General features: G+C 35.2%; 3 protein-coding genes across 4 annotated transcripts; 2 read left to right on the plus strand and 1 right to left on the minus strand.

Annotated features, from left to right (window-relative positions):
* The first annotated feature begins 374 nt into the window (after positions 1-374).
* On the plus strand, positions 375-2,276 carry LOC139113241 (zinc finger HIT domain-containing protein 2). Its single transcript, XM_070674229.1, has 6 exons — positions 375-551; positions 679-970; positions 1,049-1,306; positions 1,381-1,584; positions 1,659-1,972; positions 2,153-2,276. Exons 1-5 carry the CDS (start codon positions 505-507, stop codon positions 1,968-1,970), a joined length of 1,113 nt encoding a protein of 370 aa, XP_070530330.1. The 5' UTR covers positions 375-504; the 3' UTR covers positions 1,971-1,972; positions 2,153-2,276.
* Positions 2,277-2,397: 121 nt separating this feature from the next.
* On the plus strand, positions 2,398-12,200 carry Pi4kiiialpha (phosphatidylinositol 4-kinase III alpha). 2 transcript variants are annotated; one of them, XM_070674213.1, is made up of 23 exons: positions 2,398-2,636; positions 3,047-3,440; positions 3,545-4,050; positions 4,122-4,437; positions 4,655-4,717; positions 5,098-5,352; positions 5,444-5,633; positions 5,720-5,930; positions 6,000-6,254; positions 6,330-6,682; positions 6,829-7,249; positions 7,328-7,435; positions 7,501-7,707; positions 7,765-8,041; positions 8,152-8,644; positions 8,714-8,849; positions 8,964-9,293; positions 9,393-9,680; positions 9,833-10,060; positions 10,160-10,506; positions 10,598-10,874; positions 10,954-11,360; positions 11,482-12,200. In XM_070674213.1, exons 1-23 carry the CDS (start codon positions 2,547-2,549, stop codon positions 11,705-11,707), a joined length of 6,378 nt encoding a protein of 2,125 aa, XP_070530314.1. In that variant the 5' UTR covers positions 2,398-2,546; the 3' UTR covers positions 11,708-12,200. The 2 variants fall into 2 exon arrangements, with proteins under 2 accessions (XP_070530314.1, XP_070530315.1); XM_070674214.1 differs by lacking the exon at positions 4,655-4,717 and having other exon boundaries at positions 2,399-2,636.
* Positions 12,201-12,283: 83 nt separating this feature from the next.
* On the minus strand, positions 12,284-13,124 carry LOC139113244 (NADH dehydrogenase [ubiquinone] 1 alpha subcomplex subunit 7). The gene is made up of 3 exons (XM_070674233.1): positions 12,924-13,124; positions 12,601-12,779; positions 12,284-12,456 (listed from the first exon to the last, which is right to left on the minus strand). Exons 1-3 carry the CDS (start codon positions 12,984-12,986, stop codon positions 12,393-12,395), a joined length of 306 nt encoding a protein of 101 aa, XP_070530334.1. The 5' UTR covers positions 12,987-13,124; the 3' UTR covers positions 12,284-12,392.
* Positions 13,125-13,196: the final 72 nt, after the last annotated feature.

The following is a 13,196-nucleotide window of genomic DNA, read 5'->3' on the forward strand; positions in this document are numbered from 1 at the left end:
GCGATAAAAGCATAGGAGGAGAAAAGAAAGAAAAGATGGACCGCGCGAAGAGTATAATGCACCCACTGTTGTGATTCTTTTCCTTCTTTTACTTACGAGTTGTATACGTTAAAATTCACGATAAAGTAGATTAAGCCAATCCGTTATTTTCTCTATTTAAATTCTAAATTCGATAAACTCAAAAACGCTTACCTTTTCCAATTAAAGTATTTTATATTTACTTTTTCAATGCGAAATATATAATTATTGATTAATCCCTTCGTATCGTATATTTTGTTCGGAATATTTTTAGTGCGACCATTTGCAGTAAAAAGAATTTGTAAACAGTACATGTGGTGCTACCTTTCAAAGTGTTCAGGAACTACGTTGCCAATTCGATCGGTTAACTGTTTTTTATCCAACGATCTAATATCTTACAATGTCTTGAACTTGCGTCTTTCAGAAGTAACGTTCAAAACATTCTCAGGTTATATACATGACTGTTTTCGGTTGAAATAATACGAAATGGCGGATTCTCCAAGCACAAGTGCGACTGCTAATACTTGTGGATTGTAAGTATAAAGTTTTAATTGAAAGCAATGCAATTTCTAAGCAGTATCTGCTGTAAAGTAATACATGGCTCTTTTGCTCTTATTATATTGCTCTTATTATATTGGCATATTTTGCTTTTCATATTAGGTGCAACAAGCGTGAGCGTTTGTATACTTGCCCACGATGCGGCATAAATTATTGTGGGGCAGAGTGTTACAAGTCAGATGCACACACAGATTGCTCTGAAAGTTTCTACAGACAGTGTGTTGAGGATGAGTTGAAATCTCAAGAGAATGATCCAGCTGCAAGGCAAAAAATGATAGACATCCTTAAGAGAGTACATGAAACAGATATGGAAAATGATATGTTACAAGAGAATTCAGATAAAAAGAGCACCAGTAGTGAGGATTATTCATTGGATTCAGATGATGAAACAGAGGTAAATAAAGACAAGAGAATTTCAAAATTTATTTGTGACTTGATGAATTCTTATATATGAATATATATTTTTTTATAGCTTCTTGACTTAAAAACAAGATTGGAAAATGTTAATTTTGAAGATCCAAATGATCTCTGGTTAGCTTTATCTGAGGCAGAGAGACAAGAATTTGAAGCACTCTTAAAAAATGGAGAAGTTGAAAATTTATTACCCAAATGGGTACCATGGTGGACCTATCATGTAGAAAAAAAATTAGTTCAACCCATTGAAGAGGATGCTTACAACAATTTGAAACATCCTGCTTTAATAGATGTACCATTATTCAATGAATTGCAGGTTGGTAATGATAAATTTATTTGATTAAAAGAGTAATTAAAGTTGTGTACTTAAACATTATTATTTCTGTTTAGAAAGCATCCCCTTGTGTATATTTTAATGTGACAAATGTGATACATGCTTATGCATATATTGCTCTTTATTATATTGGAGATTATTTGGATTGTGCAGAGGAAGCAACCTTAATTTTTTTTACTATCTGTGGAAACATGAAAAATAATGATGTCTATGAAAATGCAGACTCAGCAATTGAATCCGTTATAAAAAATATAAAAAGTGTGAGTAATTTTAATATGCATATTTTAATATAAATGTATACATTTAAATATAATATTACTAAATGTATGCATAGGTTGAATGGTTGCCAGATGATAACCAAATTTTGGCAGCATTAAAAGAAGCCGGTGCTTCAATCTTGCAAGGACCAGGTGATGAAAAGAAAACTGTCTATACATCCGCAGCACTTTCCGAACTCCATCGATTGTTGACAAAGGCAAAGAAAGAAATTTCAACCTCCAAAACTCGCAATCAAGAATTTATAAAGAGATTTTTGCAGAGCCAAAGTGGCAATCCAATTCTGTCAAAAAAGAATATTCTTTTGTGCTTGAAGAAATTAGAATATTATTTATCGTGGATGAAAAGTATTGGAACAAAAATGCCGTAAACGTGAGGTTTAATCATTTATTAAAATCAAACATTGTAATATTATTTATTAATTATATATCAAAATAAATAATATTCTATTAATTTTATTAGTTTATTAGGTTGAAACCTTTATTTAAATATATATATATATATATATATATATATATATATATATATATATATATATCTGTTTTGTTCTAGAGTAAAATGATTCGTTAAGGTCTATCCACATCGACGATATGCGCAGCCGTACGAGATATGTACGCAATAAAGTAAATCAATCTTTTTTCAATAAAGAAGGCCAAGTAAAATGCTTCGAAACGTTTATAGCGTCATATTGATTGCAATCAGCATCTAGAGAACAATTATTTATTTAAAATAAATATCTCCACGTTATATCTTTTTTTTTTTTTTTTTTTTTTTTTGGAGTCTGGTCCGTTTAAATAGACCTTTATGATTCACACCGCGTGCTTCTGCAATTTTCGAACGTACTCTAGCAGACGACGTTACTGACGTTTGTCTTGAATTGCTCCAGTCTGCCAGTCAAGTCACTGCTCCAGTCAGGGCAGTCAGTGGTGATCGGTCGGTCTACAAGATGATGGCGGATGAGAGGTTGTTTTTCTCAAACGCCGTTCAACAATTAGCGAGATGTTTGGCTGCTATCAAACCCACACCGTGGGAAAAAGTAAGTCGAATCCTATTCTCTAAGATTACCTCTTTCGATTAAATGTCAATACTTCGACCATGAACAGCTGACACGTTACATTTCACGTCCGATCTTATCAGAATTAATCACAGGAAGTGTCAGTTGTCATTCTGACATTTTCATGCTATGACATAATCGTATCGAGACAAAAGATATCGTGTCACTTTGAGAATTGTTATAATTATTTGCGACGCACGATAATTAACACTATTCTCTTACGAAACAAAGTAATGATTGCAACTTGCGTGATGACTTTTAAGGACTCTTAGAAAATGCAATAACAGTGTATTTTTACAGTGGCATAGATATACATTCAGAAATTACGCATATAATTATTTATAAAACAAGTATTGTTGCGCAAAGAATATATTTTTTATGCTTGATTGCAGGTAGCTAAGCTGTACAAATTATGTCCACAAGATTCCGCTCAGGGTGTATTTCGTCTAGATCAGAGGGGTCAGGATGCAACCATTGCATTGGGAATTTATTTCTTAGAATCTGGTCTGCAGCACCGGGATAAAATTTTGCCGTATTTATTAAGATTATTGCGTGGTCTTCCGAAAGCGGTATGGCGAGACGAGGTGAAATGTTCGCTTGCCGAACGAGTTCCCGTAGCGGAACGTTTCAGTTTCTGCTTGAATACGTTGTTGAGTGATGTAGCAGCTAGATGTGAACCAACGCGAGAAGAAATTATTTCGACCCAGGTCGAGATACTTGCCGTTCTAACCAATTTAATACGCGGATATAAAGATCAAAACAGCAACAGGGGTTTGCAAGCAAAGAGTAAGTACTAACAATTTTTTTATTATAAATAATTGAATTTAGTTTCTTTAATCATTTTATGTTATCTAAAAAATAAAAAAATTTTAATTGCACAATTCTTTTAGTATCGTTATGCAAATGCCTTGTTCCGGTGCTGATTGGTCTGGCGAGATCAATGGGTCGCTTTGCGTGTACAGATCCGCCTTTGCTCTGTCGTATCTTTCCACGAAAAGAAACACCTTCACCAGCAAGCAGTGCAGAAAGTCGTTCATTGTCTGACAAGAAGCAGCACAGCTTTTCAAATTTTAGACCCATTATTCCACGATCTCTCAGTGGCAACTTTAATTCTTGTATTGATAATGCATTTCCTGGTTACGAAAGTCATGATTATCATTGTGGCAAGAGGCCGTCGTTACAATCCTTTTTGTCAGTACCATATGATCCGACAACATATTTTTTTAGCCGTTATGGATCGAGTTTTAATCAGTTTCCTCAGATGCGTTGTAACGAGAGCCCTGAAAGAAGGACTGGAATGCAATTTACCGTTGTGCATTTGCAGAGTGTATTAGCTTTGGCCAAAAAATTACTTACTAAAGAAATTTTAACATTTTTAGACGAGGAAGCGCAACAAGTAAGATTTTAATGTTGTAAAATTTCCCCCTTTTTTTAATTTTATACTAACAGTTTTGCAATTTTTTTTAGGTATACAGTTCAGGCCAAGTACATATTTTCCCGTATCGTACGTTTAGCGAAACGATGAATCTCGTGATGGTGGCCTTGTTGCGCGAACTATTGCAAAATCAGCGAGACTTACCGGCCCCGTTTACAAGGGACGTTCAAGAGTTCGTGAAGGGTCTGTTTCTTTCTGGTCAAACTGAATTGCAATCACGACAGCACGATGCGAGCGAGCGTGAAGACATTGACACAAATTTCCGAACTGTAAATCGCTTTAAAGTAAACGTAATGGCAAATTCGGCGTGTGTGGATCTACTGGTTTGGGCGATCGGTGATGAAACAGGTAAGGCGATATCTATTTATCATTGATAAAACAAAGATCATGAGCCGTAGAAGCACCGTTTAGTAAAATTAAAAGCACCGTATTTACGAAAATAAATCTGTACACCGTAGAGTTCTATAACTGTGCTCGTAAATCTAGTGCATGGATCAGCGTAACCGCGAGATATGTCGATCCACTTAAGCACAGATGTTTTAAAGTTTTCACGTTATTTTTCCAGTACCCGGCGAATATGATTTGTCCGCGCTGTTCGCAGATATCAGTTCAATGCTGATCGGCAAGGGTATATTGATTTACCCGTGTTACATTTTTGTTGACATGTGACATCCGCTAATAATAATAAATTAATTATTAACAAATGTCTTTGCTTAGTTGGCACGATAACAATTTGCTTCTTTTAACGATACGTTCGATTGATTTTAAATTGATGTAATAGATAAACTGTTGCTTTAATTAAGATTTGTGAATTTTTTTACGTTGTTCGTTTTTTATGTATGCAAATTTTTAAGCACGAAGTGCTTAACTTATAAAACATTTACATATGTGTCGTGTTTAAACGACATATCTAATATATATAAATAACTAATCAATAATTTTACAAAAACTTATGAAGAGTTTTACATATATTTAAATATATATTTATATTTATATATTAATACTTAGGTGCGGATAGTTTGTGTGGACGGCTTGTCGAAAAGATTAATTCCAATCATGGACCCAAGCTTGTATTGGCGCACATGCCATTGCTGATGGTTTGTCTTGAGGGATTGGGAAAATTGGCACAGAAATTTCCGAATATTGCCAGTACGTCCATATATTATTTACGGGATTTCCTCATTGCACCATCACCAATTCTTTTAAAATTATATCGACAACACAGTGAATATTCCATGAAGGAACATCAGTTTAAAGTGTTAGGTAATTTTATTACATATATTAATTATTAATTTAATTAATTTCAAAATTATTGTTTGTTGTGTATAATAAATGTAATTTACGCGCACGATAGTTCAAGGAAAAGAAATAAATGACACAAAACAGACGTCATCGGTGCACACGGCGTTTGAGAAACTTCGCGATGCAGCTATTGGCAATCTCTGTATCGCTCTAGAAGCTGCACATTCTGTGAATCCGGATTGCGTCCCAGCGCTCGTGGCTAGTGTCTCGAACAGATTATACACCGCAGATATATCCGATGGGTAATTTTTATTGAAAGATTTTGTCAGCATTTATAATTTTTTAAATATTATAAATAAGGTATAGATAAATATCCATTTGATTTCAGTGAGAATGATGAAAAATTGAAGAACGAGGTGGTATCAAAGAACATCGTGATTATGTTGGGTCACGTCGCGGTGGCGTTAAAAGACACTCCGAAAACAATGCGTACGATCTTTCCGTTTTTTCAGCAACTATTCTGTCGTACTCCCAGCGATCTTGATTTTCTCATAGTAGATCAATTAGGTTGCATGGTTATTGCCAAATGTGAACCAAAAGTAAGCCAGAATTTATTTACAAATATTTATTCAAAAGTATTAATAATATTTCTTGTGGTTTTTTTACAGATTTACGAAGGCATAATGCAAATGTTTTCTATGTCGTTGGGATCGAGTACAGCAACATATGCCGCGAATGACGATCGGAAACAGTATTGTCATGTTTCCAAGGCAGTTACAAATGCCCTGGCCAATATAGCGGCGAATTTGCAAGGCGAATCGGAGTTAGATGACTTGTTGCTACATCTTTTGGAATTATTCGTACAGTTAGGTCTTGAGGGCAAACGAGCTAGCGACAAAATGCCGAATAGTGTTGCTGCAACGGTAAATTTATTAAAATCAATAAATAAAATTAAATAAATTTAATAAAAGTATTATCTTATGTAATATGTTACACAGAAAGCAGTTAGTAGCGCTGGAAATCTAGGAGTACTCATTCCTGTAATAGCGATATTAGTAAGACGTTTACCACCGATCAGACATCCACAGAAAAGACTTTTAAAGTTGTTTAAAGACTTCTGGTTGTATTGCGTTATAATGGGCTTTGCCGCGGATCATCCTTCGAGATTGTGGCCACCTGAATGGTACGAGGGCGTTAAAGAAATCGCTGTCAAATCACCCTATCTTATTTCTCAAACTAGTGCGCGTCTCGAAATGCGAGAATTGCAATATACATCGGCAGTGCGCAACGACAGTGTTTCATTGAACGAATTACAAGAGCTGCGGAGTCAAGTATTGAAAATTAGTACCCGGTACGACTCATTTATAATTTTTTAATATTTAAAATATTTTTATACATAACTTTATTTCTAAGTATAAAAAAATAATATATATTTTATTTTATTATCGAAATATCTATACATATTTCTCACAAAGTTTTTGTGATTTTTTTTTCCAGTACAAACGATATATCGGCATATGTGACCAAGTTACAATTCGCGCAGTGCACATACTTGCTTTCCGTCTATTGGTCAGAAACCTTACGAGTGGCTAACAGCTCGGAACCGAGTTTGCAACCGATAATGGAATATCTATGCGACACCGATTTACAGAAGGATAAGAGTGGCATGTGGCAGTGTATATGTTGCGTAGCGGACTCCGTATTTACGAAATTTAAGGATGTAATGCAACGCAAACCGAAAGATGAACAACGCGAGAAGGAATTAGAGAATCACGCGCAATTTCTGTTAGTGCATTTTAATCACGTACACAAGCAAATCAGACGGGTTGCAGACAAATATCTCAGTGCTTTAGTAGATGCTTTCCCGCATCTATTATGGAACTGTAAAGTTCTTTGGAGTATGTTGGATATATTACAGGTATTTATTGTTTTATTATATTTATTATTTTATTATATTTTATACTTTAATTTTCTTTTTACTACATGATTATTGCAGATTTTATCATATTCGTTGCAACTTGATCCAAATGAAGAAACGCCAAGTTTAAGAATACCTGGCACTCCATACAGTATCGAATTAATGAATAATCTTGAAGCTAGAGAGGTACAATATTATTAATGTTTTAATTGTAAAAATAAATACAGTTTCTGACATCGCGTGAATTGTAGATTATCGTGAAGGATTTTACCGCGAGATGTAAAGGCATTGTGCAAGAAGCCATGAAGTGGGCACCACAAGCCACCAGATCGCATTTACAAGAATATATCAATCAAATACCGTCTTCTGGCATGCGACACCATTCAGGTTTATCGCTGGCTATTGACTCGGTCCTTGAATTTGTGGACACCGCAATTCCTACAGTAGCTCCAGCAAATGTATGTAATGATACGTATTTAATAATTATTATATTAATAAAATAATATATTTAATAGACGAATTCATTGGACAAGAGGCCACGGGCTCCAAAAGGCGCTAGTTCGTGGCTACTATCAATGATGTCTACAAGATCATGGCACGCCGGAGAAGTAGCAGGTATGCTCGCCCTTGCCCGCACTGAATCGCCAACAGCGGAGATGACTGTGGAAGAATGTAGAGATAAAGTTGTTGAAAGATTAATTGAAGCGGTCCGCCGTGCCTGTCGAGATCGCGACGATACCGCCCATCGTGGGGCTCTTTGGCGTGCTACCGCTCTTTTAATATCCATGCCAGGTAAATTTAAATTGTGTAATATTAAATCTTTGAAATCTATAATTAATGTTTTTAGCAATTTTTTAATGGATTTCTCTTCAATTTGCGTTAATTAGACTTTGCACTTTTAGGTATACATAGGCGATTATTACATACGGTCGCGTGTTCACAAATAGAATTATTCACGACCGTAGCTATGACCACAGCAGTTGAGTGCTGGCAATGGATCTTAACCGTACGACCAGATTTGAAATTGCGATTTTTACAAGAGATGTTACTTGCGTGGCAGTATACCATTGATAAGAGAATGGGCTTGTTTGCACCAAACGAGGAAGAAGTTAGTCCGCTGGCGGTCTATGAAGGGTGCAAGCTCGGACCTAATCCGCCGCACGTGAAACCGCACGATATTTGGGTGACATTTATAGTGGAGCTCGTTGAGACAGCCAAATATTGTTGTCAAGAAACAGTTAATATGATCGCCATACTTTTGCATCGCTCTTTACCTATGACCGTTGGTGCATCCGGCGAAGAACCCGGTATCACTCGGCATGTCGCCGCGGTCGGTGTGCGTTTTAAACTTCTCTCGTGTGGCTTAGTACTGCTGCAAGGTGACGTTTTACCAAGGTAATTTTTTTATTTTCTTTATTATTACGTAAACTACTATGATAAAAAAATTATTGGATTTATTTTCAGAACTTTAAGTAAAAATGTTCTGCGAGAACGTGTCTACTCCAACTGTTTGGATTACTTTTGCCGAGAACGTCAATTGCCGACTCAAGAGATCGATCAGCTTAGCGAAGACATAGTTACGTTGATACGTTTTTGGCAGGTGCGTTAAATATTAAAAATTAAAGTATTGATTTCACTTATAGAAGTTATGTTCTTTGTTTTTAATAAAATAGAATTTTTTACAATTTACTATTAAATTTTTGTATTTACGTAGGTAATGCATAGCGACAAAAAGTACTTAATGATGACAGGAGCTGATAATGAATTTGAGATAGTTACATCTCAAACTTATACAACCGCAATGATTCCAAGCGAAACTATCGGTTCGTTAGCTGCCACGCTAGCTCCTATTTCAAATGACTTATCGAAGTCATCCAGCAATGTATGGATGAGTACCATGCCTATGTCAACCAGCACCAATACATTGAGCAAACGCAGTAATCGCAGTAAACGGATTGTAAATGCTAATGTCCTTGTAAAAGATTATATTAAAAAGAGAAATTTAATTCTCGAACTGTTAGCAGTTGAAATTGAAATGCTACTAGTAAGTTTTTGATAAACGACAAATATACAAAGAACTATAATTCGTTGTAATAATAAAAATTAATGTTTTTTTAATATAAAAATCTCGTTTTTTGTTAAGGTTTGGCGTAATCCCAGCGGAAGGCCGGAGCTCGCATTGCAAGGAGAAGGAAGTATTGCGGACTGGCGTGCTAAAGGAATGAATGATCGCTGGCGAGAATATACGCGACTCGCGTGGGAAATCAGCCCCGTCTTGGCTATATTTTTGCCGGTGCGATTAAAAAATCATGAAGTCATTATCAAAGAAATCTGTGGTCTGGTGCGACTTAAGCCCGTGCCAGTCATGCACATATCAGAAGCATTGCAGTATCTTATTACGACAGATACACTTCTCAACGATGTACCTGAAGTAAGAGAATTAACGTGAAATTTTAAATAATACTTTTCGATAATTAAATAATGATGTCAATAATTTTAAATAATAATAATTTTTTTTTTAATATATAATATTAGCAATTGTTAAATAGATATTAGTTATTTGATTAAAAATTTTGTTTTTAGTTAGTTTATATGTTAACATGGGCAAGAGTGTCTCCGATTCAAGCGTTAGCATACTTTTCGCGTCAATTCCCGCATCATCCCATCTCAGCGCAATATGCAGTGCAAGTATTGGACAGCTATCCAGCCGACGCTGTGCTTTTCTATATACCTCAGCTCGTGCAGGCTGTCCGTCACGATGCAATGGGCTATGTAATAGAATTTATTAAGAAAATTGCTAAACGATCGCAGGTAATATGTATTTCAAAATTTAAAATAAGTTGAGTATTAAATTGTGAGGAGTTTTAATTACTTTTGCGTAATTCTTTTCTTTTGTTTTTTGCCTTTTAGGTAGTAGCGCATCAGTTGATATGGAACATGCATACTAATATATATATGGACGAGGATAAGCAAATGAGAGACCCAGTGCTATATGATATCTTAGATTCATTGACGAAAAATATTTTAAATGCCTTATCTGGCCCGGCGAAACAATTCTATGAAAGAGAGTTCGACTTTTTCGAGAAGATTACTAACATCTCGGGCGAAATCCGGCCATATCCCAAAGGGCCAGAACGCAGAGCCGCGTGCTTAGAGGCTTTAGCAAGGGTTAAGGTACAACCCGGTTGTTATTTACCATCAAATCCCGAAGCGATGGTCATCGATATAGATTATCAAAGCGGTACTCCTATGCAAAGGTACGATTTCAGATAAATATACATAATATAGATAATGATATATAATATATAGAAGATTATATTAGAAAATATTTAATTACCTTAATTACAGTGCTGCTAAGGCACCGTTCTTAGCGCGCTTCAAAGTACAAAGATATGGCATCAATGAGCTCGAAAATATCGCACTAGCGGTGTCAACCAACGGCAAAGTCGAAAGTAAAAAAGAAGCGGAAGATCAGACATGGCAGGCCGCTATTTTTAAAGTCGGCGACGATGTCAGACAAGACATGTTAGCTCTGCAAGTAATCAGTATTTTTAAGAATGTATTCCAGAAGGTGGGGTTGAATCTCTTCCTATTTCCTTACAGAGTGGTAGCTACAGCTCCTGGGGTAAGATAAATATTAATTTTTTTAAATAAATATACACCGAGATATATATTTAATTTATAATTACATATGTGTATTATAGTGCGGCGTAATAGAATGTGTCCCGCATGCAACATCGAGAGATCAGCTCGGCCGTACAACAGACAGTGACATGTATCAATACTTTATAACGCAACATGGCGATGAGACGACCAAGGAATTTCAAAACGTTCGTCGAAATTTTGTTAAATCTATGGCGGCTTACAGTGTAATTACCTACCTCCTGCAAATAAAAGATCGTCATAACGGCAACATTATGATAGATACTCAAGGCCATATCATACATATTGACTTTGGCTTCATGTTCGAGAGCTCACCCGGTGGCAATCTAGGCTTCGAGCCTGACATCAAGCTCACCGATGAGATGGTTCTCGTGATGGGCGGTAAAATGGAAGCTGCACCGTTCCGTTGGTTCATGGAATTATGTGTACAAGCCTTTCTCGCAGTCAGGTCAGTATTTTAATATTTTTTTAATTTGTATTGTATTTAGATATTAATTAATACAAAGGCTTGTAAATGGATTTATAATATATAATTATTTAATTACATTTTTTAATTCTTTATCTTTTAGGCCCTACCAGGAGGCTATCATCTCTCTCGTCTCTCTTATGCTTGACACAGGATTACCGTGCTTCCGCGGACAAACTATCAAACTTTTACGCAGCCGATTTGTACCGACTGCTACTGATCGAGACGCGGCAATTTTCATGATTAATGTAATACGTAACAGCTACCTCAACTTCCGTACGAAAACTTACGATATGATACAGTATTATCAGAATCAAATTCCGTATTGAACTATTATTAAGAAGTATACGTCCGCTCCGTTCTCTTTTTTCCCCCCGTCCGCGTGATCGTTAATAGGCGACACTTTGCACTCGCCGACTGTTGTTATCGAATTAAAATTAGGCATTAGAATCAGTACTTTAAGTACTGCAGTTGTTAGATATTGACGATATAACCACTGACTGTGAAACTGTACAAATGCATTGGTGTCAATATTATTTTAGTCGTGTATTTTATGAAAGTATTTAGTCTTGTATGTATGTATGTAATAATGTATCATAATTATCTATTGATCTGAGAGATCACTTACATATGTATGTGGCTATTGTATGCAGCAAATCTGCATACAAGTACATTCCTATCACTTATATCTGTTAATGAGTAAATGTTACATTAACGATGATATTGTAGTTAGATATTTTTCGTAGAGCATTTTAATTTTCAACCATGATAGTATCTGGTCAGATTTTAACAAGTATTTTACGAAATATCAAAAAAAACTATATGTATTTTTATTTATTCTTGACATCTTTATAATCTTACACATAATTATTTTTTGAGGGTGTAGTTAACAGTTAAACAAAAAATAAAATTAGTTAATTTATTCTCTATATACAATGACTAAAGAAATTTACCATTGAAGAATATTGCATCATCAATGTTTTTACAGCATAATATCAACTAGAATTTGATAAGTTATGAGCTCCAATTGTAAGTTTTCCCTGGAGTAATGTAATTTTTGTCTGCAACAGATTCCTTCCTAAAAATTATAAAGAAATATTAGTAATAGCAATATACTAACAATTCATTAATGTAGTAATTCATCCATTTAATGAAAAATAATTCTATAGTGTTATTTCATATTTTTTAAATGTTGTAGGCTCATTTATTATGTCATACTTACGCCTCAATTTGCTTGGATAATTTACTAATTAATAGCGGGGGCTGAACTTCTCGTCTTGCATCTCGAGGGTAATAATAAATTTGTGAGGTCTTATCATATGGACCTCCTGGTATTTTTGGTGGAGGCTGAGTGCGTTTGGCTTGACAATCAGTCCATCTATGAGCCATCACGACTTTTCTCTGTAAATAACAAACAAAATTAGAAAAAAAAAAAAGAACCTAAGAGTGTATTGACAAATTGAGCAAGCATGCAATCTATTAATTAGATGAAAAATCACGAAAGTACAAAAGAGGTTATATAATTAAAGGAGTATAACTACATACGCCTCGGCAAACATCTCGAATAAATTGTATTAGCGGCGTGACATTCCGGCGTTCGACTGGCATGTTTACTTCGTCAATCAATCGAGAAATAATTAAGATGAGTACGGCATTTACTTTGGCGACTACAGATGTCAAAATTAATTTCAACAGATAAACATTCCAACCATTATCGGGTTTGCTTATTTCTCCTGAACGGACTGCATTAGTTTAGAGATTCACTTTTCTTTTCCGCTGACACGATCAATTCAGCTGAGAAAATAAAAAGTTTGTAGC

Source organism: Cardiocondyla obscurior, linkage group LG02, assembly GCF_019399895.1.
Source record: "Cardiocondyla obscurior isolate alpha-2009 linkage group LG02, Cobs3.1, whole genome shotgun sequence".
Lineage (NCBI taxonomy): Eukaryota > Metazoa > Arthropoda > Insecta > Hymenoptera > Formicidae > Cardiocondyla > Cardiocondyla obscurior.

What these genes read in the sequence shown, in the direction of transcription:
- Pi4kiiialpha (XM_070674213.1), top strand. Translation starts at nt 2,547, where the DNA reads ATGATGGCGGATGAGAGGTTGTTTTTCTCAAACGCCGTTCAACAATTA. An exon ending in CTACAGTAGCTCCAGCAAAT is followed by an intron (nt 7,708 to 7,764) that starts GTATGTAATGAT and finishes TATATTTAATAG; the next exon opens with ACGAATTCATTGGACAAGAG. An exon ending in AGCGGTACTCCTATGCAAAG is followed by an intron (nt 10,507 to 10,597) that starts GTACGATTTCAG and finishes CCTTAATTACAG; the next exon opens with TGCTGCTAAGGCACCGTTCT.
- LOC139113244 (XM_070674233.1), bottom strand. Translation starts at nt 12,986, where the DNA reads ATGCCAGTCGAACGCCGGAATGTCACGCCGCTAATACAATTTATTCGA. An exon ending in TTCGAGATGTTTGCCGAGGC is followed by an intron (nt 12,780 to 12,923) that starts GTATGTAGTTAT and finishes TGTTATTTACAG; the next exon opens with AGAAAAGTCGTGATGGCTCA. An exon ending in TTATCCAAGCAAATTGAGGC is followed by an intron (nt 12,457 to 12,600) that starts GTAAGTATGACA and finishes TATAATTTTTAG; the next exon opens with GAAGGAATCTGTTGCAGACA.
- LOC139113241 (XM_070674229.1), top strand. Translation starts at nt 505, where the DNA reads ATGGCGGATTCTCCAAGCACAAGTGCGACTGCTAATACTTGTGGATT. An exon ending in ATTCAGATGATGAAACAGAG is followed by an intron (nt 971 to 1,048) that starts GTAAATAAAGAC and finishes ATTTTTTTATAG; the next exon opens with CTTCTTGACTTAAAAACAAG. An exon ending in CATTATTCAATGAATTGCAG is followed by an intron (nt 1,307 to 1,380) that starts GTTGGTAATGAT and finishes ATTTCTGTTTAG; the next exon opens with AAAGCATCCCCTTGTGTATA.